Genomic DNA, 24,414 nt, shown 5'->3' on the forward strand with positions numbered 1-24,414 from the left:
TTCATATACCTATTACTTATAAAAGTTGAACGCAGCAGTTACTAAAGCTGTTATACAAAATATTGTTCTTTTTGTTTTATAATTTAAATTATTAAATAGACCGTGGGAGGAGGTATTAGATCAAAGCTCATACGCACTTATCATCATGTAAATCAACACCGACGATTAAGTAGCAATTATTCACCATATTACTTATCTAAATAGTATCAGATCGCTAAACGGTCGTTGCCACAAAAACAACGCCCGCCGTGTTAACCCGATACGCGGTGACAGCTTTCCCGCGCTACAATATGTCATGTTTTTTTTCAGCCGAGGGGTTGGATACAAACAGCCAATTACGGCAGGGGCGGGTTGCACTTAGCACACTCGGATGATAGCCATTTAGTCACCAACACTGGCTGTAAGGGTTCGTCCGTCAAAATGCTAATTAAAAAGAAAAATATATTTTTAATCGAACGCCGGTGTTGCCAACGCGCATGCTTTAACCGATATGTTTAATTTAATTAGTGCGCTAAGGTGTTTGGTGATACAGTGATTTGTGTAGATAAAATTTTATTGAAGTTGCAACTGTTTCCTGGAGTTTGTGATTGGATTTTCTTGTTTAAAAGGTTAGTATTTTAGTCACAATTTCTTTAAAATAAGAGTATACAAAGTATATTGGCTATTTAAGACTTTTAATAATTTAATTAAAATGTGACAGACAGCACCACATCGTAAAAACCAATACTCGTTTTTAATAATTAGTTAAACAAGTTACTGAACCTTTAATTAATTAACGCCGAACCAAAAAAGGAATTCTCAATAAGACAATCCGGAGAGTTCAAATTATTTGAAACTACCGGTCGGACTACCTTTATTTTTGTGTGGGCGTTAGTGGATGATGGGTATTTTGATCATTGGATAAAAAAATCAGAATGAATACAAAGATATATAAAGCAAATGCACAGATAGATCAATAATAAAGAAGATCAGTAATCGGAACAATACCTATTAGACCAATAGGGTATTTGACTACTAGTCAAATCAGTTTCTTTTTTCGAACTGTGAAAACGATTTTGCTGCTATGGAAATTATATGAAACACAAGCATGTGACGTCACGATCAAATTACCTACTCTTTATAGTTTTATACGGGTTTTAAAATAGAAATTTTGTCTAAAATAACTTCTGTCTACGTTTCTCTATTAATCTTCTGGTGCTTTATTTCATGCATGTTGTAAAAACAGGGACAGACAATCATTCATTCCCCGAATAGTCTTATGGAATGAATTTAAGCAATTAAGTAATATTAAGTTTTTTTTATAATTATAAAGTGCATACTGGGGTTAAGATATCCAATATCCATGGTGGATTAACAATTTATTGTAACAAGGGCTAGCGCTGACAGTGACGCTAGATTTGATCTGTCAATATTGCCACCACATTTGGTTCCAACTTTTGTAAATCAATAAAGTTGCCATTTTTAAAACGATTAATTAGATAAAGTTGGTCAAGCAGATCTTGTCAGTAGAAAAAGGCGGCAAATTTGAAAAATGTATGCGCGAAGGGATAGCTTCTCATAGAAAATTTGAATTTCGCGCCTTTTTCTACTGACAAGATTTGCTTGACCATCTATATTTTGAAATTTATCACATAGCAATGTGAACTGGTTTATCATTCGGAAATTATTAACTTTTAATTAAATGGGAGCAATTAAACTGTTAATAAAAATAACCAATATTAAAAAAGGAACATCATATTTAAAAAGTGAGGAATAAAATTAATGGAACAGGAAATATTGGGAACGAAAATGTTGGGTACCTAAGTAGCACACTCGAATTACCTGTGTCTTTTATCAAAATTTAAAGGCATTAAATTTAATTAAAACATTTGTTCTGAAAATTCAGTAACTGGGCGCACCTACGTTTTTTAAGCGACCCCATTATATGAAAAACGCTTCGTACAGAAACAAATTTTAGTGGTTTATCCCACTGTTGCCATGAAAAATACCGATACCAATCAATTCTTCGAACATAGTGATAGTTCAAGTTCAAACAGTTTTTCGTGTCTACAATTTCATTACAATTTTTTCTATCATAAGTAAAGACCTTATTAGCGACGGTAGAGCTGATACGTTTATCATATGCTTTAAAATTCACTTCAAATTGTTCAAAATTAGACGTTGACTTGAGAAAATTCGTTATATCCTGCCGGAGGCTCGGGAAGTAAACCGGACACCGCAACCTGCCATGATATTGGGTTTATGCGCAACTAAGCACATCATCCAAGGTGAACCAGGACCATTACGTTGTGATCCCCGACTATGCTGTATTGTGATGAATACAGAGGTCAAGGTGTAAAAGGATTTGAAGAATGAGTTTGCGGTCGAGAGAAAGTGATTTATGAATTAAAAACCTTCCCAAATATCCTAGTAGAATTCATGTAAGTAACAAAAAATAAAATGCTTTTAAACATATTAATTTTTTTTCAGAAGTAGGTAGGTACTATCGGGTGCAGCCACGGTTGAGCATTTCTCAACGAAAATCGCTTGCACCCAAAACTTTAAAACGTCACGCCTCCTTATATTACAAGTATTACAACCAATCACGGTCGTGCAATAAGTATATTGCATCGGTATTGTTTTTGGGTTCTAACCTGACCAACCCAAACACGTGTTGACCATCATTATCAGTCTATCAGTTGCATTTTAAACGGCATTCTATGTTAGAAAGATTACACATCTGGTGCCCGTAAAACAATTGTGCGACCAAAAATACTTGGAAACTTTTTTTAATAGCCATAATGTTTGTCCAGGATTGTTTAATTTTGCGCACTTTGCGTGCTGAGACCGTGCGGCGTCTTAACTTAACATCTGCCCGCTTGAAATGAATCTTAAATTGTTTAATGACCCATACTTTTTTTTGGGCACGTATTCAACCGGTCAACTAATTAATCGGATTTCATGCAGTAGCTTAAAAAAATAGAAATAGGTACTAAAATTAATACCTACTTTGGCAACAAAAGCGTTAAAATATTTCAATACGAACCAGCTACCAATTATTTATTTATTTGGCAACTGAATTATGATGACTCGCGCACGAAGGGTTCCTTACCATTGCGCAAAAAACGGCAAATAAGTCACGTTTGTTGTATGGGTGCCCCACTTAAATATTTATTATAAAAGTAGTTAAGTATATTTTATTCTTATATTTTATTATAAATATAAATTAAACACATCAATAGTATTATTTATTGGCTTTTGTTGAACTCGTTAAGCACTCAATTTTTTTATAAAAAAGGTGGCTAGAATAAAGACAAGTCGTCAAGAGATTTAATTTTAGAACCGAAACTGCGAGGTAAGGAATTTGAGTTGGGTCATTAGAATGCATTCAATTTTAAGTGAGTGTTACTAGCCAGATGTTTCTTGGTGGTTTACTTATGCTTACAGTAAAAAAAACTACTCCTTTCGATTTCATATCCGTTGTAAATTGTACCGTATTGTTAGGCACGTTACGTTTATATTAAATATTTAGAGTTACTGGTCAAAAATCTTGGACTGTTCCGATTGGTGGATAATGTAAATAAGTGACCGCGTCTGGGGTGCATTTGAAAACGAACTGTAGCATGCTCAACCGTCGCTGCACCCGATAGTACATGAAATCTATAAGCAGTAATACCTGTGCGACTGTGTGACGGTCAAGGAATACTGTTGAACTGAAGGTACTAATATAACTAATAATAGGTTGTTTTTAAAAATGTTCTCTGTAATCTTTAATAGAAAACAAACGGACTTCATAAAACAGCTCGAAATGCTCATTAAAGTTATGTACAAGTGTCAAAAATGCGACCGTGATATCTCAGTGTGACCATATATTCACCCCGTAAATTATTGCAGGTGAAGGTGACTAAATTTCATCGATTATACTTTTCCTACGAGTCAACAAAAATAATACTTTAAACTAGAGTCTGGCTACTGAAATATTACACAAATGTTGGCGGGAAATTAAAAAAATCTTGGGCTGGTCACACTCTGTGTAGTAGGAATTATAGTTTTGATACTAGAAAATATTTTTGAATTTCTATGCACACGTAAGGCACCTAGAGATATAAGTTAAATATACGTTGACGTGCACTCAAAGTCAGCTCGCATAATTTCTACCACTATGTAAAGTACAGTCAACGATAAACACATATGTTAACACTTTCTCACCATATACCATTGTAACAAGGCGAAATATGAAATATAGTGTAAATAAGACCTACTAGCTCGATATACCGTAACATTAATCCATCACCAAAACAAATACATAAGTACTATGCCAAATATGCTAAATGCTAAATATCAAAATATTTATAGAGCACCAACCTCCTAATTTGTTTACATTTGTTTCGGAGTTGTAAACATTGCAGTTTTTTTTTCGTTATACAACGCTACACGTCGACATCGTACATTGTCGTAATTATTTACGAGCTTAAATAATAGTTTGCGAACCTCACTCAGTATAGACATGATTAATATTATTTAAAATAAACCCCTTATAAACCGCAAACAATTTGAATGAATGACATAAATTGACAACTGACTATTAGCTTTTTTTTAAATCATAGACAATTGGTAATACAACAACGAAATATCTGTCAACAATTTTTGGCAAGTCAAGACTCTAGTAGAATCATATAGGTAAACAAACCAAAACAGCTAAGATACGCGAGCAGCCGCGATACCTTCATATTCGTATGCGCCCCAGCCGGCGGGACCCGGCGGGTTGATGAACGACACCTTCTCCTAACTCATGAGGCCCTGGTACTTGCTCCTTGCTAAATTAAATTTTTAGACAGTATTTTTCTCGATTTTGGCCACCGTAGCTTAAGGAGTGACAAGCAATGCTAAGCTGTTTTCGTAGTCTACGGATGTTGCTATATTAAGGTTGTCACATGCGCGTTTCTGAAGCAATTGTTTCTACTATACAACCTAAAATAAATAATTAATTTGAGCGATCCTTTTGTTTCGTCCTCTTGACGGCGAGCTGTGATTGGTCAATGTCGTTATAGTTGACTAAATCGTTTCGAAATGAATACTAATAGTTGAGTTGGGAGCCCATACATGAAAAATACTCAATTAAAGTTTGGTATACGAAATCTTAATTCAAACATTACAGTCAGCGAGTAGAAAAAAGTAATAGGTACAGGCTCGGGCTACAGGTAACTGCTGAGATGTGAGAGATATTTCTATTTGTAATCTTTATGACCCAGTTAATTATAATACGATTATGTTATTTTACTACCGCTATATAAATGCCTACTTATATAATAGCGACCCGGCATCTCCCCACAGCATCCCTAAACATAAATACGTACATTACAGGCATGCCCAAGTAACGCCCCTGCGCGGCGCGATGTGCGCGCGGCATGGAGTACGTCCCCAACAACCCCCAGTTCGGGCTCGAGCTGTGCTGCGACCCGCTGCAGTGCCACTGTCTAGAGCCGCCTTTAAGAGAGTTGGACGACTGTTGCCAGGTAAGTGTTATTGTGCATGGATGTTTCCAGCAACCCCTAGTTCAGGTTCAAACTGTGCGACCCGCTGCAGCGCTGTCTCGAGCCGCCTTTAAGAAAGTTGGACGACTGTTGCCAGGTAAGTGTTATTATTGTGTGAATGTTTCCAGCAACCCCCAGTTCAGGTTCAAACTGTGCTACCCGCTACAGTGCTGTCTAGAGCCCTTTAAGAGAGTTAGACGACTGTTACCAGGTAAGTCTTATTGTGATATGGATGTTTCCGGCAACCCCCAGTTCGGGTTCAAACTGTGCGACCCGCTGCAGTGCTGTCTAGAGCCGCCTTTGAGAGAGATGGAAGACTTTTGTCAGGTATGATACCAGAGTGCACGGTACATCTATAGATGTACCTCAAGAACCCACAGTTTTGGTTCGAAGTGCGACTTGCAACAGTGTTGCTGTCACGAGGCACCGTCAAGAGAGTTGGACGACAGTTGCCAGGTATGTGCTATTGTAACATGGATGATCCCAACAACCCCCAGTTCGGGTTCTAAATAGCTGTGCGATCCGCTGTAACGCCGCTGTCTCGGACCGCCGTAGCGAGGGTTGAAAGACTGTTGCCAGGTATGAAGAAACCAACACCATTCGTACACGGGACTATAGATGTCCCCAACAAGAACCCAAAGTTCTGGCTCGAAGCCATCGCTGCGGGACTTCGACCACTATTGATGGGTATGTAGAGCTTTACCTACATTACCATGGCATGAATATATGTTTCCAGGAAGCCCTAATAGTTTGGGTTTGTAGTTGTACTACCTGATTTATTGTAATGTCTCTTACTACAGCACTGCGAAACCTGAATGATTATTGCCAGTTAATCCACCAGTACAACTCACCGCAACACACAACGTCAACGTCTTGATAGCTGATCCCCTAAATGAGTTCAAATAGATACAATGATGACCTGCTACATATAGTTCTGTGACGTGCAAACTAGTTACTTAATTCCCTTTCAATAACAAAAATTATGTCTATTCAGCAGGAAAACGACAACTGCTGCACAGAAAATGGCGAGGACCTAAACGGTTTAGGAGACATCGCGCCGGCCATCGCGGACGATGTGAGCGGCGACCCGGCCTGGGGCGAAGACATGGGATCCTTCTCACTACCACCGCTCGAATTGGACCCGCTGCCTTCCCTGTTCCCGTTTTCACCTTGCTCAGGATACAAGTGAGAAATAATTTAATACTTATGTCAGAGTTCATGTAAAGTTTACCCTGATTTGAGGCGAAGGCATGGGGACTCTTCATTATTTCGGCTATGACGGGATTCGCTTTCTTAGTTTCCGTTCTTACCTTGCTTGGGATAGAAAAGCAATCCGTTGTGTCTTAAAGCAACAGAGAACTAGTTTATAAAAGATACCATGGCTTGGGGCGAAGACATGGGATCCTTCTCACTACCACCGTTAGAATTGGACCTGATGCCTTCCTTGTTCCCGTTCTCACCTTGCCGGATACAAGTGAGTAGCCCGTGATGTACGTATCAAAGCAGCAGAGAACTTTAATTAAAGGATACTCTAGTTTCGGGTGAAGACATGGGATCCTTCTCACTACCACCGTTAGAATTCGACCTGATGCCTTCCTTGTTCCCGTTCTTACCTTGCCGGATACAAGTGAGTAGCCCCTGATGTACGTATCAAAGCAGCAGAGAACTTTAATTAAAGGATACTCTACTTTTGGGGTGATGACATGGGATCCTTCTCACTACCACCGCTCGAATTGGACCCGCTGAATTCCCGCAGAATTTTGGGGTTGGCGTTAAAAATTACCCTGACTTGAAGCGAAAGCATGGGACTCTTCAATATTTCCGCTAGAACGGAATTCGCTTTCTTAGTTTCCATTCTCACCTTGCTCAGGGTAGGATACAAAAGTGAGTTTATTTATTTATTCGTATGGCAAAAATACAATCGTTCATAATATGATATACGAGTATAGTATATTATAGCAGTACGCCCAATTGCTGGATCCATTGGGTGACATTGTTGTCTAGGGTGAACAAGTCCCCGGGGTTGCTCTGGTATTTGGTGAGTGGGCATTCGCGGATAATGTGGTCCATGCTCTGCACCGCAGCCCCGCATTCGCATGCTGGCGACTCTCTCCAGCCACATCTGTGCAGAAACTCACGACTTCTATCCCAACCCGTTCGTAGGCGATTTAACTGGCACCAATTTCGTCTGGGTAGTGAGAAGCCTGCTGGTTTTTCTAGAGGGTCGATGTTTGTCCTTAGGTTGGCGGGCAAGTTCTCGTTCCATTCGTGGGCCCATCTCTCATTAACGTCGAAGGAGGTGGTTAAGAGTATCGAGGCAGTCTTATGTGGCGGTTGACGTGAAATCAGCCGGTTGGGTGGAGGGTTCTTGAGATCGTCGTAGGCGGGTAGATTTGGGTTGGCCAGAATCTTCTGAGCCTCTCGGACCAAAGCATGTTGCCTTCTTAAGTGCGGAGGAGCTATGTGGCTCAGCACAGGTAGCCACTCTACGGGGGTGCTCTTGATGGTTCCTGTTATGCATCTCATAGCTTGTCTCAGTTGCACATCCACCCGATGCACCCGATGAGTAGTTCCTAGTGTCTCAAAGCAGCCGAGAATTTAGTGTAAAAGATACCATGTCTTGGGGTGAAGATATAGGATCCTTCAAACTATCGCCGCTCGAATCGACCTGCTGACTGATAAAAATTTGGTTAACCGTTTTCGATCACGATCAAGTAAAAACCTACTAGCCCCTAGTCACAGAAGCTGGGAGCTTTATTAAAATATCATGTAAAGGATGCCTTGGCTTGGGGTGAAGACATGGGATCCTTCAAACTACCACCGGGAATTTGTCCCGCTGGATTCCTTGTTACCGATACGCCTTGCTCATGATACGAGTTCACCTTTTTATATCAAAGCAGAGAACTCAATATGTCAAAGATCATGTAAAGATTCCTGGATTATCAAAACGACTGAGAACTGAAAGTGTCAATGATCATATAAAGGATACTCTGGCTTGGGCGAAGATATGGAACCCTTCAAATTACCACCCCTGGAATTGAACCCGGTGTCTTCCTTGTTCCCGTTCTCGACTTGCTCGGGATACAAGTGAGTGGACTAGTGTATTAAGATTACAAAGTACTTTTAAAGGATACTTGAGCACCCTGGCTTGGGTAAAAATATGGTTTCCATCAGGCCCAAGGCAAGTGAGTAAGTACCTAATATGTATAGCCTGTAACACAAAATGATTTTTTTTTCAAAAGCCATACTGTGCATAGTGAATTTATAGGTGTCAACTTTCATTATAGGAACAATGCCGAAATCGCGAATTTTTTTTGGTTGTTTCATACATTCCTGGCTGATGTAATGCCGCCGATTTTCTACGATTGAGCATTAGTATTAAATTAGTATTATGATTGAGCATAATTATTAATATTGTACAGCGGTCAAGGTGTTAAAATATTTTATCTACACACATGTCATTAGTGCTCTTTAATGCGTTCAGAAACCGTAGGAAATGACAAGCTTTATTACAACCAATTTTACGATGAGAACTTTCTTATCTGTGGTAGTAGGAAAATTTCTACTTTAATGTACATAACGTTATAGATTTTTGTAGGTTATGAGTTTAAATTTGGAACAGCAGTCAAAACTCAAGTAAGTAGGTCTCTATTCTAGTAGGTATCCATAGATATTAAAACAGTTAACGATACGAAACGTCAATTTAGTATGTTTTTTAAATATAAACCGCACGATATTTGATCTAGGGTGACATGAAAATAGGGACTTCATTCTTTTGTCTAGGAATTTTAAAAAACTACGAATGTGTGACATGCGTGAAAAAAGTTTTCATTCACCGCCATTTGACGTACAATTTATCTTTTAGTTAGTTTTAAGTATGTGTTTAGATAAAGTAGTGTATGTAACTGTACATAATTATTAGGCATTAAAACACTCGTGTGATCCTAGTAAGCAACTCACTAACGTTCGTTTCTTAAACCCACACTCGTATTTTAATGCCTCTCATTATGTAGCAGTCACATAAACTACTATTAAGGTTTAAGATCATTTAATCTCATTAAGAATTTTACATTTCACTTGCACGAGATAAAACATTAATAAAAAAAATATTATAATAATATGGATATGAGCGTACAGGCACTCAATTATAACATTTTAAAACGAAAAAAAAGGGTAAGTACCTGATCAAATAACTATTTGTTGACCGTGCGCTTTGCATAGGGCATATACGTACTTATTGCCGTCATTGGGGTTTAGACGGAAAACCTATTTATAACATAATCTTTGGAAAATAATTTGATTTGTTATCAAATTTCAGTAGAAGAAAAAAATGTAGATATTGATCGCGATACTACTACAGGACGTAGTGTTGAGTAGAATTATGAAAAGCCATAATTATTATTTTAAAGTTCTTAGGCGTAGGTACAGTGGAACCTGGATAATTGCAATCTCAAGGGACCGGCCATTTTTTGTCAATTAAGCAGGTCGTGTCAATTAACGAGGTTCAAAAAATGGTTGTGTTAATTATAGAGGTTTTCATTAATAGAGGTTGCGTTCTGACAAATTTCTTTTATGGAGGTGCAAATAACCATTGAAAGTAGATTTACACACTTACGGTCTGGGTTTCTGGTCTATACCTACATATATTGCACTTTTACACATTAATTACTACTTTATTTTCTTATCATTTGGGTTTAAAAAAATCCCTTAAATTGTAGAAGAACGCATCCTTTGTTTTTGATTCAATCAAAACTAATTCACCTACTACAGACTACAGGCTGTGGTAGATACCCAATAAATAAATTGAATTCTGGATGAAGATATAAATAAAATGATCATTGCTATTAAAATATTGTTTCTGCTGTCTACAACTACATTATTTCAATTACAGAGTTAATAAGTAAGACTCGTTTCAATAATAGAGGTAAAAAGAAGAGCAAAAATAACGGTTTTTTTTAGCACAGTGTCAATTATAGAGGTCTTAGTCGCGATGTGGTCAATTACAGAGGCAAAATTACGAAAAGCACTAAAATCTAAATTGCAATTATAGAGGTTCCAAAATTTCAATTATAGAGGCCTTTTGGTCTCAAGGGACCGGGACCGGACTTTTGGTTGCAATTATTGAGGTTTTTCATTTATCCAGGTGCCAATTAACCAGGTTTCACTGTATTTAAAATTGTGAGTATTTTAACTAAATATTTCCGATACCTTTACATACACACAAGTAAGAGATTTTCCATCCACCCATTTCCTCCGGCCACCATTTTCCATAAATACTACACAGCAACAAACACTATTATTTCATTTCCGCTCAGCAGGAACAACGGGAGCGAATGCCGCGAAAGGGGAGGCGGCGATGCAGCAGACGTCCTGCTCTCTCTCAAGCATGCCGTCGTTCACGGGGACTGCGCCGCCGAAACTGTACACCCACAGGTATAGTTGTCTCTTTCACACTCTCACCCCCTTGGCAAGGGTTCCTATTGCCTACCGAGCTCAAGCGATAAGACTAACCAGTGTTAGGTAAGAGTGATCCGTGAGTTCCGTGACGACAATGTTGAGAGCGTATTTATAGTGGTTTTTCTGACTTTGGAATCTTGACTTGATAGGTTTTGGAATAACGTTAGGCGAGAGTAGGTCAGAATGTCAGATTTTTATAGCCATCTTGTTCGCACAAAGGGTAAGGGAAGTATGAAAATAATAATTGTAATTAGAGTTGTGAGGGAATTTCGGGGCTTCGTATTTTCATAGCGGCGGAGATTGAAATGCGATATGGATTTTTTAATTTGAAGTTTGGATCATTTTGTGTTAATTAATATGTAGTTGCGAATGTGTCTGTTAAAATTTGGAAAAATAGGCGATTTACTCAAAATCATAGTTTATCATTTTTAATTTCCGATGCAAGTTGCAAGACGTTCGTCGATTCATGGTAATTGTAGGGTTACAATAGGGGGTAGGGTATCCTAGAGAACCTAGATCTAACTAAACGAATACCTACCTAAGATACTCATGAAAAATCATAAACAGTGGTTAAAAGTGTTAAAACGCTAATGAAAGTGCTGTTAGGAATTTAGTTATTTAAGAAATAGTTTTAGTTTAATTTAATTTATTGTATTAATTATGTATGTAATTATTGCAATGTATGGATCTTGTTATCTGAAATAAATATATAAAATAAAATAAATAATATGTAAGTACAATCGGGTACATTCCCGGTGAATCACTTCAGAAAAAAATTACCTCGATTCTTACGAGCGAGCTAAACTCCGCCTCCCATAGAGATAACCAATTACGATGCATTTAGGATCCTTTATCTTAATAATGAAAAGGGTAAAAACAGGTAATGAGACAAACAATAGCATAGTAGTAAGGACTGTTTATTAGTTGTTGTTGTTTATAGGCTAAGCTTCGCATCCCCATAAAGATAACCAATTAGGATGCATTTTGGGTTCCTTATCTTAATTTGCAAATGGCGGCCTTCACAAAGACAATGGACGGCAGTAAACTTCACCTGAGCTAACCTTTTTAGGGTTCCGTACCTCAAAAGGAAAAACGGAACCCTTATAGGATCACTCGTGCGTCTGTCCGTCTGTCACAGCCGATTTTCTCCGGAACTACTGGACCAATTAAGTTGAAATTTGGTACACATATGTAAGTTTGTGACCCAAATACGGACATGTAACGTAAACAAATGAATTTTAAACATGGGGGCCACTTTTGGGGACTAAATGAAAAAATAAAAAATATTTTTTTTTTTCAAACTATGTCATGTTACATATCAAATGAAAGAGCTTATTGTAAGGATCTCAAATATATTTTTTTTATAATTTTCGAATTAACAGTTTAGAAGTTATTCAAGAAAATAGGCAAAAAATTACCATTCCCCCCCTTTATCTCCGAAACTACTAGGTCTAAAATTTTGAAAAAAATACATAAAATAGGTCTTTACCTATAGATGACAGGAAAACCTATTAGAAATGTACAGTCAAGCGTGAGTCGGACTTAATTACAGTTTTTGATCCGACCCCTACGGATTTTTTAAAGAGATTTCACTCATGTTTCACATAAAAAAATTCATTGTTAAAAATTGTGTAATATATGGAACCCTTGGAACGCGAGTCCGACTCGCACTTGGCCGGTTTTTTTTCAACACCCACATTTTTAAGTGCCATATATGCTATTGGTCATCACTTTTATGATATCGACCGTCTGCAAGACGTTTAAACGATTTTGCCCTTATAAGGTGGTTCACCGCGAATGTCCCCGATTGTACTTCTAATAGGCACGTTAATAATATAAATCTCTCCGAATGCTACGCCGTAGGGCCGTAGCATTATTAACCCGTAGCAGCATGCCAGCATTCTACGTAGCGAGTAGTAATTCCGTAAGCTTCTGATATTATGCGCCATTGGCTTTCGGCCCGATTCGAACAATTTATGCTTATAAGATGTCACAGCGGTACGATACGACGTTTTTTGGTATCGTAATGAAACGAAACGAAACGACTTCTTAAAGCATTTTTCGAATTCGGTCGTTTGAACGGATTACCTAGACTAGATACTATACTTATTACGTTTTACAAAAATCTACCGTAATGACTTTATTTATAGTGTTGCTAAAATTTTTGTCTATATACTTGGATCATAATTATCTACAAGTTTCTTGGGAATATGGAACTTTCTCAAAATGAAATACAGAGGGCGCCTCGGTCAATGCTGTCGTATGCTTTTGTGAAATCCCCAAATAACGAATGGATGCTCTGAGCGTACTCCCATTTTTTCTCCATGATTTGTTTGAGGAGGAAGATCTGGGGGCGTAGCCGAATTACATTCGCTCCGTATCGATTCGATCTCTACGATCGCAAGCGACTGGTCGATAATGTTTACAATAACCTAGCCAAGAGGCAATCTTTTTAGTTAACGCTCATTCTACGCGCCAAGTCGGTAAAAAATAATTTTTGTCTGTGGTTCTCGTTCAAAACCGTCAAGAAACATCATCTGTCAGCTGTCAAGAGTATCAAGTGAACAGCGAATCTAATTTTGGAGAAAATAATTGTTTTATCGGTAAGCAAATTAAATATTTTGGTATTTGTTTAACTTAGTTTATCACAATTTCGTGATAAAATAACTCTATATAGTGTAATATTTGAAGAGTGCGTTGTTAATTGCATATAATTTTGACCTAAAGTTTAACAATTTCAGACAGCCGTCGTCCCCGCAGCCCCAACCAAGGCGGCGACGCAGCCAGAGCGGGCAAGAGCGGCTCCGCGGGCTCTTCTTCCACGCTGAGAAGTTCTCGCCAAGTTGGCACGTACAGTCAGAGCTGCCGCTGCAATGACGCCTTCATGGCAGTTACCAGTGCTAAGGACGTGCACTGCTGGCTTACTTGACCAGAAGAGACAATACTTTAAGCGTTAGTATTGATTCAAACCGTGAAGTGATATTGTGGACAGGTTTGCCCAAATCAGTGTAACCTCAGTGAACTCATTTACTTCATAGACTTCAAACATTTTCGAAATTATCAAAAGTCAAGCGGACATTGAATACATAGATGTTATGCATTAGATTTATCTATTAAGATCGCCGAGGACAGGAACACTTGGAAAAGCATGGTACATCGCGCAGGAAACTCTTCAAACTAGACACGACCTTCAGCAATGAAGACGCCGACTAAGAAGATGCATTAGATAAGATAAAAGCTGCCTGTGAAACCAAAACTAATAAATCATACTTAGTGTTACTTAATATTATTTTTTTATTACCTACCTGTCTTTGATTTTTGTTTACTCAGTAATAGAAATACCTAAGTGAGTGAGGCGTTAAAAATGAATTAAACACATCTTTATTATTTATAGTCAATGGAAATTTGGGAAGGTAATCTCACCCACTAAGCTACTGGCTGTTCATATTTAACCTTTTGTATGCTCCTGTCAAAAATTTGTAATTTATATATCAATCATAATTGAATAAAATAAAATAAATAAATAAATATTGGGGACATCTTACACAGATCAACCTAGCCCCAAACTAACCAAAGCTTGTACTATGGGTGCTAGGCGACGATACACATACTTATATAGACAAATACAAACTTATATACATAGAAAACACCCATGACTCAGGAACAAATATTAGTGTTCATCACACAAATAAATGCCCTTACTGGGATTCGAACCCAGGACCATCGGCTTAGCAGGCAGGGTCACTACCCACTAGGCCAGACCGGTCGTTTTACAAAGACAACTTTTAAAAATTATTGCATTTTTTAAAGTTGAATATAGGTAAGTACATGGAAGCAGATCTGCTCCTAAGCATACCATAAGTTAAGGTGGTAACCACCATAAATAAATGCCATAAATAAATGAAACAATGATTGGGTTAAAAAGTTAAATTATATTTATTTTATTGAAAATCTATTAATGAAAGATGCAGCAGGTATTTTTTGCCAGCAGCATGAAATCAGTAGCCATGTTTGTACATATATTATGTACAGTGTTTTAAAATAGTAAAACAACACTCAATATATTTTTGTGGTTGTACATGTGACATAGTTTCTTCCCTTGACCCTGGCTTTGGAGCACCATAAAGTATTGGTTCATATGCCAAGGCTGCAATGAATATCCAAGTCACCTGAAACAAAATGAATGCTTAGTTTTTCAACAAACTCTGTAACATTTGGTTATAATATTTATTCTCTACCAGTCATATGACAAAAAAAAACTAAATGTTTTGTGTAAGTACATGTTATGATTATTTTTATATAGTGTGTAAGTACAGTCAGCTGCAGAGAAAAGGTACCACCACTACATAGAAGTTTGTATGCAGGGGTGGGACCTTTTCTCTGCAGCTGACTGTATCTGCGCCTGCCAAAAGAAGTCATATACAATGTTTCATAATATGAAAAAGTTTCATTAATATGGTTGATAATGTATATGTATGACAACAGCCCGTCTGGCCTAGTTGGTAGTGACTAGTGACCCTGCCGGTTAAGCTGATAATCCTGAGTTTGAATCCCCGGTAAGGAAATTTGTTTGTGTAATGAGCACAGATATTTTGTACCTGAGTCATGGGTGTTGTCTATGTATTTAAGTATAGTTTGTCAAAGGAATGTCTCATTTCAAACAAAGACAGAGAGAATCATACTAGCTTTGTCATATACCAGTACTAGCACCCAAAAGATAAGTATGAGTATAGTTTTCCTGGTTCTTACTGACTGACAAATTGGTTTGACCATCTATATATAGTTATCTAAGTACCCTAAGTACCCACAACACAAGTCTTCTTGAGCTTACTGTAGAGTCCGACTAGAAATTGTAGAAATTAAAAAGTAGCAACACTGTAGTCTCATCCCTTTCAAATCAATTTAAGAAAATGGGATGACACTACAATATTGCTAGTTGTTAGTGACCTTGCCTATGAAGGTGATGGTTTTGCATCCCGGGAAGGGCATTTATTTGTGTGAAGAACTTTTGTTCCCGAGTCTTTATCTATATTTGTATAGCCTTTACCTATATACCTTTGCCTTTACACATTCAATTCACTTTCCTATTGAAAAACAAGTGCTTGCCATTGCGTATATGGGTACCAAATTTAATCTACACCGTTCATCGGTTTATATTTGATGACGTAACAGGAACACATTAGTTATTTTAGCATTAATAACATATTTTATATACTTATTAGTAGGTATAGTAGGGATAAGTTATTGACTCACTCTTACCTTTGTAGGGACATTGTTTCGTGTTGCATTTGTGGGTGCATAATCCATTTTTCCATGACACTGTCACTATAGATAGGTAGATATTCAGCGCCTCGGTCACATTGGATCCTTTGGGTGAAATGCTGCGTACGGCCCACAATCCTTTGATCGTAGCATACATGATAAGATCACCAGCTAAGGGCAGTCCTTTCCTAAGCAGTTTCAAGTTTCAATAGAGGCGATTTTTCAGACGGCGCCTGCGTCTAAGCGACACTTCCGCGTTGTTCGCCGCCCACAATAATGTTGAAGTATGCTTTTTATTACAAATTCTAATTTACAAACACTATTATTCGGTATTTTCTTGTGCTTCGGTAAGTTATCTGCAAGGGGATAGCTCGCGCTAGATATTGACACCTAGGAGGCGATAACGATTCGATTTCGCTTGTCAAAAGTGTCACTTGGCTAGACAATGTATGGCAGATATCGAATTTTGGTAACGAATGTTTTGCGTTTCGTTACAACATTGCAACTTGGCTAACATTTTTGTATTCGTTAATATTTTTCGACAGACTCATCTACGGTACCTGTCATTCCCATACATTTTTTATCGATTCTTGCGGAACGGTTACGGCGTACGGTTCTAACCTTTTTAATAGCACATACGACAAAACTTGTAGATATGATCCAAGTAGCCACTAGTAAAAGCCAAATGCGCGTAGAGTTGGTAATGAGTTGACGGCTGCTTTCACGGTGAGTACCGGTCTGAAGCAAGGCGATGCCCTGTCCCAGGGATGTTGCGGATATTCGCATCCGCATCCGCGGAACATCCGCATTATTTTCAACATCCGCATCTGCATCCGCATCCGCATAAAATTGATGCGGAGCATCCGCATGATGCGGATGTCGACCAAGTAGGTAACAGGAACGTATTAGCGGCGGCGCCGGCGGCGTAAGTGCTAGGTAATTTCGTCATAATATATAACGAAATCGTCTAGATCCCGAAAAGTCGACCAAGTTACTGTTTATTAAATAAAACGCACCTATATTCTTGCTCAACTACTAAACGTTTCGTTTTTTTTAAATAAAAAATGCTAAATATGTAATATTTGACGTTTTTTAAGTACCAAATCTTGACAACCGCATCCGCGGATGTGAGGCTTTAAATATCCGCATCCGCGGATGTCAAAAAATCTGCATCCGCAACATCCCTGCCCTGTCCCCTATGCTTTTCAATTTGGTTCTGGAACATGTTATCCGAAAACTACTCACGTTTGACATTGGAGTCGAACTGAATGGAAGGCATAGACTGATGGGGTACGCGGATGATCTAGCCTTGCTAGGGGAAAACCGTGAAGAGGTAGAAATATCGGCAAGTATCTTGGAGCAAGAAGCAGCAAAAGTGGGTCTCAAAATCAACCATGATAAATCGGAAACCTCCACATGAAGCGGTACAGGGACAGTCGCACCCAAAGACAGAACCTACTTGTGGGTGAAAACACTTACAAAGGTGTGTCCAAGTTTAAATACCTTGGGTGCACTGTCACGGATACATATACAAGGGAGGACGAAATCAACATCCGAACTCATAACGCCTTACGCTGCAGTGCTGCGCTCCATAAGGTTTTGGTGTCCAAGCTTCTTAGTAGACGTACTAAGCTACGGATCTACAAGACCGTGATCCGCCCCATTCTGATGTATGGGTGTGAGGCTTGGACACTAACACTCCAGGAGGAGAACAACCTTTTAGTCACAGAAGGTAAGGTGTTAAGGAAGATTCTGGGACCCGTCAAAAGAGACGATGACAGTTGGAGGATCCTAAAGAATGCCGAAATAGAACATCTGATAGCCGAGCCGAACATAATAGGGGAGACCAAAGCGCATCGTCTCCGCTGGCTTGGCCATCTCGAAAGGATGGGTGAAGATCGGGCACCCAAAAGGGCCTACTTGGGTCGACCAACTGCACGCCGTCCTGTTGGTCGTCCTCAATACCGTTGGGCAGATAGAGTGGAGGCAGATCTCCGTGAGCTCGGCGTCGGCGAAAGCTGGCGGGATACCGCTCTGGATCGATCAAAGTGGCGTGCTCTTGTGTTGGAGGCCAAGACTCATTTTGGGTCACCGCGCCAACCAAGTAAGTAAGTAAGTAAAAATTTTGTAGGAAGAGCTATATCCCAATTATAGCAATTTCGATTTTTGTAAACTTTTTTAAACTTACAAACCTCACAATGTTTGTTAGTTTATTTGGATTAGGTTGCTCGGGACGGCATTCAAATTCTTAAAGCCTCTTATTGATTTGTAAGTACTTTATATCTATTACTAGGCTTGGAGGCTGTTAATAAAACAACTCTTCGAGTTTTAGGTCGCTAGAATGGTCAAAAGCGGCCAAGTGCGAGTCGGACTCGCCCATGAAGGGTTCCGTAGCAGCAAGTAACATAATAAAATTGCGGTTTACGATTTATGACGTATTAAAAAAACTACTTACTAGATCTCGTTCAAACCAATTTCCGGTAGAAGTTTGCATGATAATGTAGGTACATCATATATTTTTTTTAGTTTTATCATTCTCTTATTTCAGAAGTTAAGGGGGGGGGGGGGGGGGGAGTTTTACCACTTTGGAAGTGTCTCTCGCGCAAACTATTCAGTTTAGAAAAAAATGATATTAGAAACCTCTAATATATCATTTTTGAAGACCTATCCATAGATACCCATGAAAATTTGATGAAAAAAAATTGAGTTTCAGTTCTAAGTAGGTATAGGGACCCCCCAAATATTATTGTTTTTTTTTCCATTTTTGTGTGAAAATCTTAATGCGGTTCACAGAATACATCTACTTAATAGGTACCAAGTTTCAACAGTATAGTTCTTATAGTTTCCGAAAAAAGTGGCTGTGACATACGGACGGACAGACAGACAGACAGACATGACGAATCCATAAGGGTTCCCTTTTCTGCCATTTGGCTACGGAACCCTAAAAAGCGTCGTATGAGGAAATTAAAAGACTGGCACAAGAAAGAAATGATTGGCGATTACTCCATCGACAAGAGCAGAGCTCTTAAGTTATGATGATGATGATGATGCGAATGGTCAACGATAAAAGCTTAAGCATGGGTATCGAAAATAATTTTCGATAAAAAGTTACGAAAGCAAAATATTAAGTATTACTCTATTGTTAAGATGATGGTGAACGGCGGCAGCGGCTACCCGTACTACGAGCACTACGGCGGAGCGCCTCTCTTCCCAACAATGTCCGTCAACGTGTCCATGAACATGACTATGCACGGTTGCCCGCCCGACCAACTCTGCTCCCAGGTACTACAGGATCCACAGGTACCACCACCAAAGCTACCGGAGCACTCTTTCCGACTAACTTTAACCTCAGGTACATAAATGTCCACAAGAAACAACACGAGCCGCATGATGAGCATTCGCATAAATCGCAAAGCGCATGGAACAGCGGAGAAATTTTACCTCCAACTTAAAAGCGATCATATTCACTATTTTTTTCACTTTCTAGACACGTATTTTGGAAATAGTTTTGATACTTATCTACCGTTTTCGGTTATTTGATAGACATTTCTACTTAACCTTTACCACAGAAAATTAAAACAGGACGTCCATTAACTAAAATGTTTCAAAATTGTATCCATGAAAGTAGTCTGGTGAAACGCTTGAACTCTTATTTTAAGATTAGCGGTACACAAAAATTGTGATAACACTAAGAGTATACAGAGTAATATTATAATAAGCTGATAATAACGGGGTATGTATATAGACTCTCCCATAAAAGGACCCCTGAGAGCTCCGCCACGTGTCATTATTGTAATGAATACATTAACGCTTTTTATAAGGAATGATCTGGGAATTTAAAAAGTCCTTCATAGATTGAAAGAGTCTTGTTTGTGAAAGTTGGCTTCAATCTCGTTCTATAGTAAAGTGCTTTGCACTAAAAGCTCTCTCTCTCTCTCTCCACAGGTCCAATGGAACCAAAACACCTCACCGCCCTCAGTGAACGTGGTCTACCCGCAAACACAGAACATGATAAGCCCAAACTCCTACCCAGCAGCAACGTACTCCTTCACCGCTGACTTCAGAACACCTAACCAATCAGACCCTCTCATCACAGCCACGTCTTCGTTCAAACCTCTGCAACTGCAAAATGCACAGAAACAAAACAACTATCTGTTTCAACAGAAGAACTTTGCTGGGCAAAAGATGCAGTCGCTAAAGAGGTCGCCGTCTAGGATATTTGTTCAGGAGAGTCAGAAGGAACAGATAGGGAATGGGTACATATTGAATCATCAGGGACAGATGCATTCGCAGGAGTACGCGTATACGGCGTGTGTTAATGCCAGTGGGAAAGTACAGGTAAGATAAAACAATGTAGGTAGGTACACATAATCAGTGGAGCGTTTCCTTTATTTTTTGCCATTTTTATATATTGTGACCTTTTTTGCCACGTTTGTGTTATTTCAAACTCAGAATCACGAGCTCTTTCGATCCTAATGGGATAAAAAATGTCCCAGAGTTTTTTTCGTATTGTGTTACCATTCCCCCGTGTACTTTGTATGGCGGTAACAAAAAGGAAAGTCTGAACAATGTATGGAAATTTTCGGACACTTTTTTTCTCCTATTAGGGTGAAAAGGGCTCGCGATCCTGACTAGAAAAATAACACAAAAGTGGCAAAAAGGGCACAATTTATAAAAAATGGCAAAAAATAAAAGAAACGCTCAATGGCATTTATTATATTATGTCTAGTCGGATAACGTGTTTGGCAAACCAGAGCACATACTAATATGATATATGATCTGTCGCTAAAATTTATAGTATTTAACTAAATTTTCTTTTCTTAATATTTTGTCGCTTAGGTACACTTGCTTCTGTAGTGCTGGTTGTACGAGTAGGTCCTAACCTACCTATATTATGTACCTATATGTAATAGTAGCTACATATAAAATAATCGGCCAAGAGTATGTCGGGCCATGCTCACTGTAGGGTTTCATAGTTTACCATTCTGTCTCTGCTACCTTTGCAGCGCTTTGTACGTCTTTTTACTAAGAAAATAAAGAAAATAAGATTTTTTGCAATAACTCAAAAATTCGACCCATCACGTCCGCTATAGTTTTCATTGAAAATATTTATTAAGCTCTTGTTTCACGATTTTTATCATCAAAACTTGGATTTTGGAGACCCTTATTTGTTTTGAAAGCCTTTCCCACCATACCCCACACTATTGGGACAAAGCAAAAAATAATAATTAAATCATTTTGTATGGGAGGTACCCTAAAAAATAATATTTTATGTTTTTACTTTACCGTTCTGTCGCAATGGATGATTTATGTATCCATGCCAAATTGCAGCTTTCTAGCACTAACGATCAAGGAGCAAAGCCACGGACGGACGGACAGACGGACATGGCGAAACTATAAGGGTTTCTAGTTCTAGGTGACTACGAAACCCTAAAAATTATATAGTCCCGCGCTCCATACGATTTTTGTTGTTTTTCCAGACGTTCCCTTGAAACTCGCGAAGTTTTTAGAATTACTTATAGAATAACAATTTTCGGTAGCATTTCGTAGAATCAATCACGTTCCACGAACGAACGCAAACTTTTTTAAGTATACCTACACAATTTACAATTGATTTTATGCAACATTTTATAGGTCTTCTTTAACTTTGTTTACTACTTTGTTTTGACTTGAATAAAAGTCACGATCGACCCACGGGTGAGCGTTTTAATTAATATTTTACTTAGACTGAAGTTTTATAGATGTACCATTTTTAAACAGCGCTAATAAGCTGACATCTAAAGACAAAAGTTAAAAATCTGCAAATGGACACTCTAAAAGATACTCTGTCGACACGCCCAGCCATAAATAACCATACTACAATATACAGGTTGGCGCACTCAGCGGTTGTTCAGAAGACGACGAGCAGAAGCCCAACCTCTGCCGCATATGCGGGAAGACCTACGCCCGGCCTAGCACGCTGAAAACGCACCTGCGTACGCATTCCGGGGAGCGCCCTTACCGGTGCGGGGATTGCAATAAAAGCTTCTCTCAAGCTGCGAACTTGACTGCTCATGTAAGGACGCATACAGGACAGAAGCCTTTCAGGTATGAGACATCCTATCTCTCAGTCTCTTTCTCTCACACATTCGGGGGAGCATATTTATCGATGCGAGGTTTACAACAAGAGCTTCTCCCAAACTGCGTACTTGACTGCTCATGTTAGGACTCATACAGGACCGAAACCTTTCGGTTTAGTGATAAGAGATGCTCTTTATCTTTATCCCTCTCTTTATCTCCCTTTGTAGTGTGTCGTACAAAACGCGCGTGCTTACGCATTCCGGGGAGCCTCTTTACCGGTGCGGGGATTGCAACAAGAGCTTCTCCCAAGCTGCGAACTTGAGCACTCATATTAGGACGCATACAGGACAAAAGTTAAGTTAGTTTGCTAATCGAGAACTTGACCTATGAACTTGACCGCTCATGAATTCATGACTACACAGGACAAATGCATTTTATGTAAGGGATGAAAGGAAAAGTTTCATAATCAATCAGTGAACGTCTCTTTACGCTTTTAACTATACACTATTATAATACCTGAACCTTGCTACTTAGCTATTCTTCTTGAGCCAGAGCTAGCCAGTCCACTGCTATCTATGAAGGACTACTATTTACGTACCTATATAAAACAGTATGAGATACATATAGATGTCCAGACTGTGTTTTTTGAAGTGAAAACTTCTTTAGCGGCGCTGTGCACTTTTTGTGATGGGGAAAAAATGTTAAACTCGCGACAGGTCACGTGACCGTAAGATTCGTAAGACGTAAGACGGACACGGACACGTGACCTGATCGAAAAACTGTTACAATGTCATTGAGTTTTCACTTCTGCCGGCACTCCCGGAGTGCAACCCGTTGTTTTTTTATATAATGATGAGATGACGGGCGAGAAAGAGGTATATGGAAGAAAAAGACAGCATGCTGCGCCGACCCCAAATGAATGGGATAAGGGCAAGCGAATGATGACTGTTTTTTTTTTTGCAGGTGCCCTATTTGCGATCGTCGGTTCAGCCAAAGCTCAAGTGTAACTACGCATATGAGGACACATTCCGGCGAAAGGCCATATCAGTAAGTACTTATTTTAAAACTTATCAAGGTCTTTCACGTTACGTAAACACGTAATGCGTAGTGGGATGTAGGTACAAGTAAGTAGGGTAAGTTTTGAATAAAAGGAACGAACTAATTACGAACTATTACGAATTAAGAAGTAACATTTTTCTACGGATTCTCTCTAGCAAGTTTTATGAAAGTTGTACAAATGGTGATTTTTAAAGACTTGGATCTTTTTTGCTCTGCAAAAATATGAACATAACACTTTTTCCTCAGATGTCGGTCCTGCAAAAAAGCTTTTTCAGACAGCTCAACCCTCACGAAGCACCTCCGGATACATTCCGGAGAGAAGCCATACCAATGCAAGCTATGCTTACTTAGGTAAGAAAGTTATTTGAACTTTTTTCCGATGAACGTTGCTATTGAGGGGAAATTTGATTGTGTGTTTCTTCAGGGTTCTTTATATCGGTTCTGATCCCCCCTTAAAAATTCTGATTTCGATTACAACTGCAACCTTTGACGACATACACATAACTGCAAAATGCCCCTATCAAAAATAATCTGGGAGGCAGCATTGTCAAGGAGGACTGAATTCACTGAATTAAGTTTAAGATGATATGCTAAAGACACGGCAGTCGTGGACACAGGCACGGGGGTGCCAAGGGGAGTCAGCTGCCTCCCCCTAGAAAATAAAATTTGTAACTAAATATATGCCTCTCTCCCTCCCGTTGGCCATCGGCTATATCAACCACATATCAACTGCCCGCATAGCTGCCACAGCTTCTTCGGTGATCATTATAGTTAAAGGCAGATTTTTCTACAACTAGGTCGGACAGGAAGGTACTCCATTTAACTGTTTATACCTACTTGTTCTCAGATTCTCGCAGTCCGGCAATCTGAACCGACACATGCGTGTTCACGGGAACATGTCCGGCGGCATGCTCGGCTGACACTTGCCCACTCGCGGCGCCTCCGCCGTGTATTTCTAACCTTAACTAATAAAGGGGGTCATTGTAGTGGATCCTGGGAGGAGTAACTGAGTTTGCAACCGGGATGAACGGGATATCTAATACGTCACCTATTACCACTGTCT

At 39.0% G+C, this 24,414-nt stretch overlaps 1 protein-coding gene and 1 long non-coding RNA gene across 4 annotated transcripts in view; both read left to right on the forward strand.

Moving 5' to 3' along the window:
• The window catches only part of LOC134801070 (uncharacterized), a 105,445-nt gene that overhangs the window by 4,278 nt on the left and 76,753 nt on the right, over positions 1 to 24,414 (forward strand). The gene's annotated exons all lie outside the window — the stretch shown is intronic.
• On the forward strand, positions 126 to 24,329 carry LOC134801030 (protein glass). Of its 3 annotated transcripts, none has more exons than XM_063773530.1 (10): positions 126 to 608; positions 5,344 to 5,495; positions 6,508 to 6,698; positions 10,829 to 10,946; positions 19,380 to 19,532; positions 20,178 to 20,570; positions 22,102 to 22,319; positions 23,256 to 23,339; positions 23,598 to 23,702; positions 24,199 to 24,329. In XM_063773530.1, the coding sequence occupies exons 2-10, from the start codon at positions 5,388 to 5,390 to the stop codon at positions 24,269 to 24,271; spliced, it is 1,443 nt and encodes a 480-aa protein (XP_063629600.1). In that variant the 5' UTR covers positions 126 to 608; positions 5,344 to 5,387; the 3' UTR covers positions 24,272 to 24,329. The 3 variants fall into 3 exon arrangements, with proteins under 3 accessions (XP_063629600.1, XP_063629601.1, XP_063629603.1); XM_063773531.1 differs by having other exon boundaries at positions 10,832 to 10,946; XM_063773533.1 differs by having other exon boundaries at positions 19,380 to 19,514; positions 24,199 to 24,328.

This window comes from Cydia splendana, chromosome 21 (genome assembly GCF_910591565.1).
Source record: "Cydia splendana chromosome 21, ilCydSple1.2, whole genome shotgun sequence".
Classification (NCBI taxonomy): domain Eukaryota; kingdom Metazoa; phylum Arthropoda; class Insecta; order Lepidoptera; family Tortricidae; genus Cydia; species Cydia splendana.

Bases quoted from the DNA above. Each gene is read 5' to 3' on its own strand.
- LOC134801030 (XM_063773530.1), top strand. From the start codon at position 5,388: ATGGAGTACGTCCCCAACAACCCCCAGTTCGGGCTCGAGCTGTGCTGC. The intron at 20,571-22,101 runs GTAAGATAAAAC...TACAATATACAG, and splicing joins ATGCCAGTGGGAAAGTACAG to GTTGGCGCACTCAGCGGTTG. The intron at 23,340-23,597 runs GTAAGTACTTAT...CTTTTTCCTCAG, and splicing joins TCCGGCGAAAGGCCATATCA to ATGTCGGTCCTGCAAAAAAG.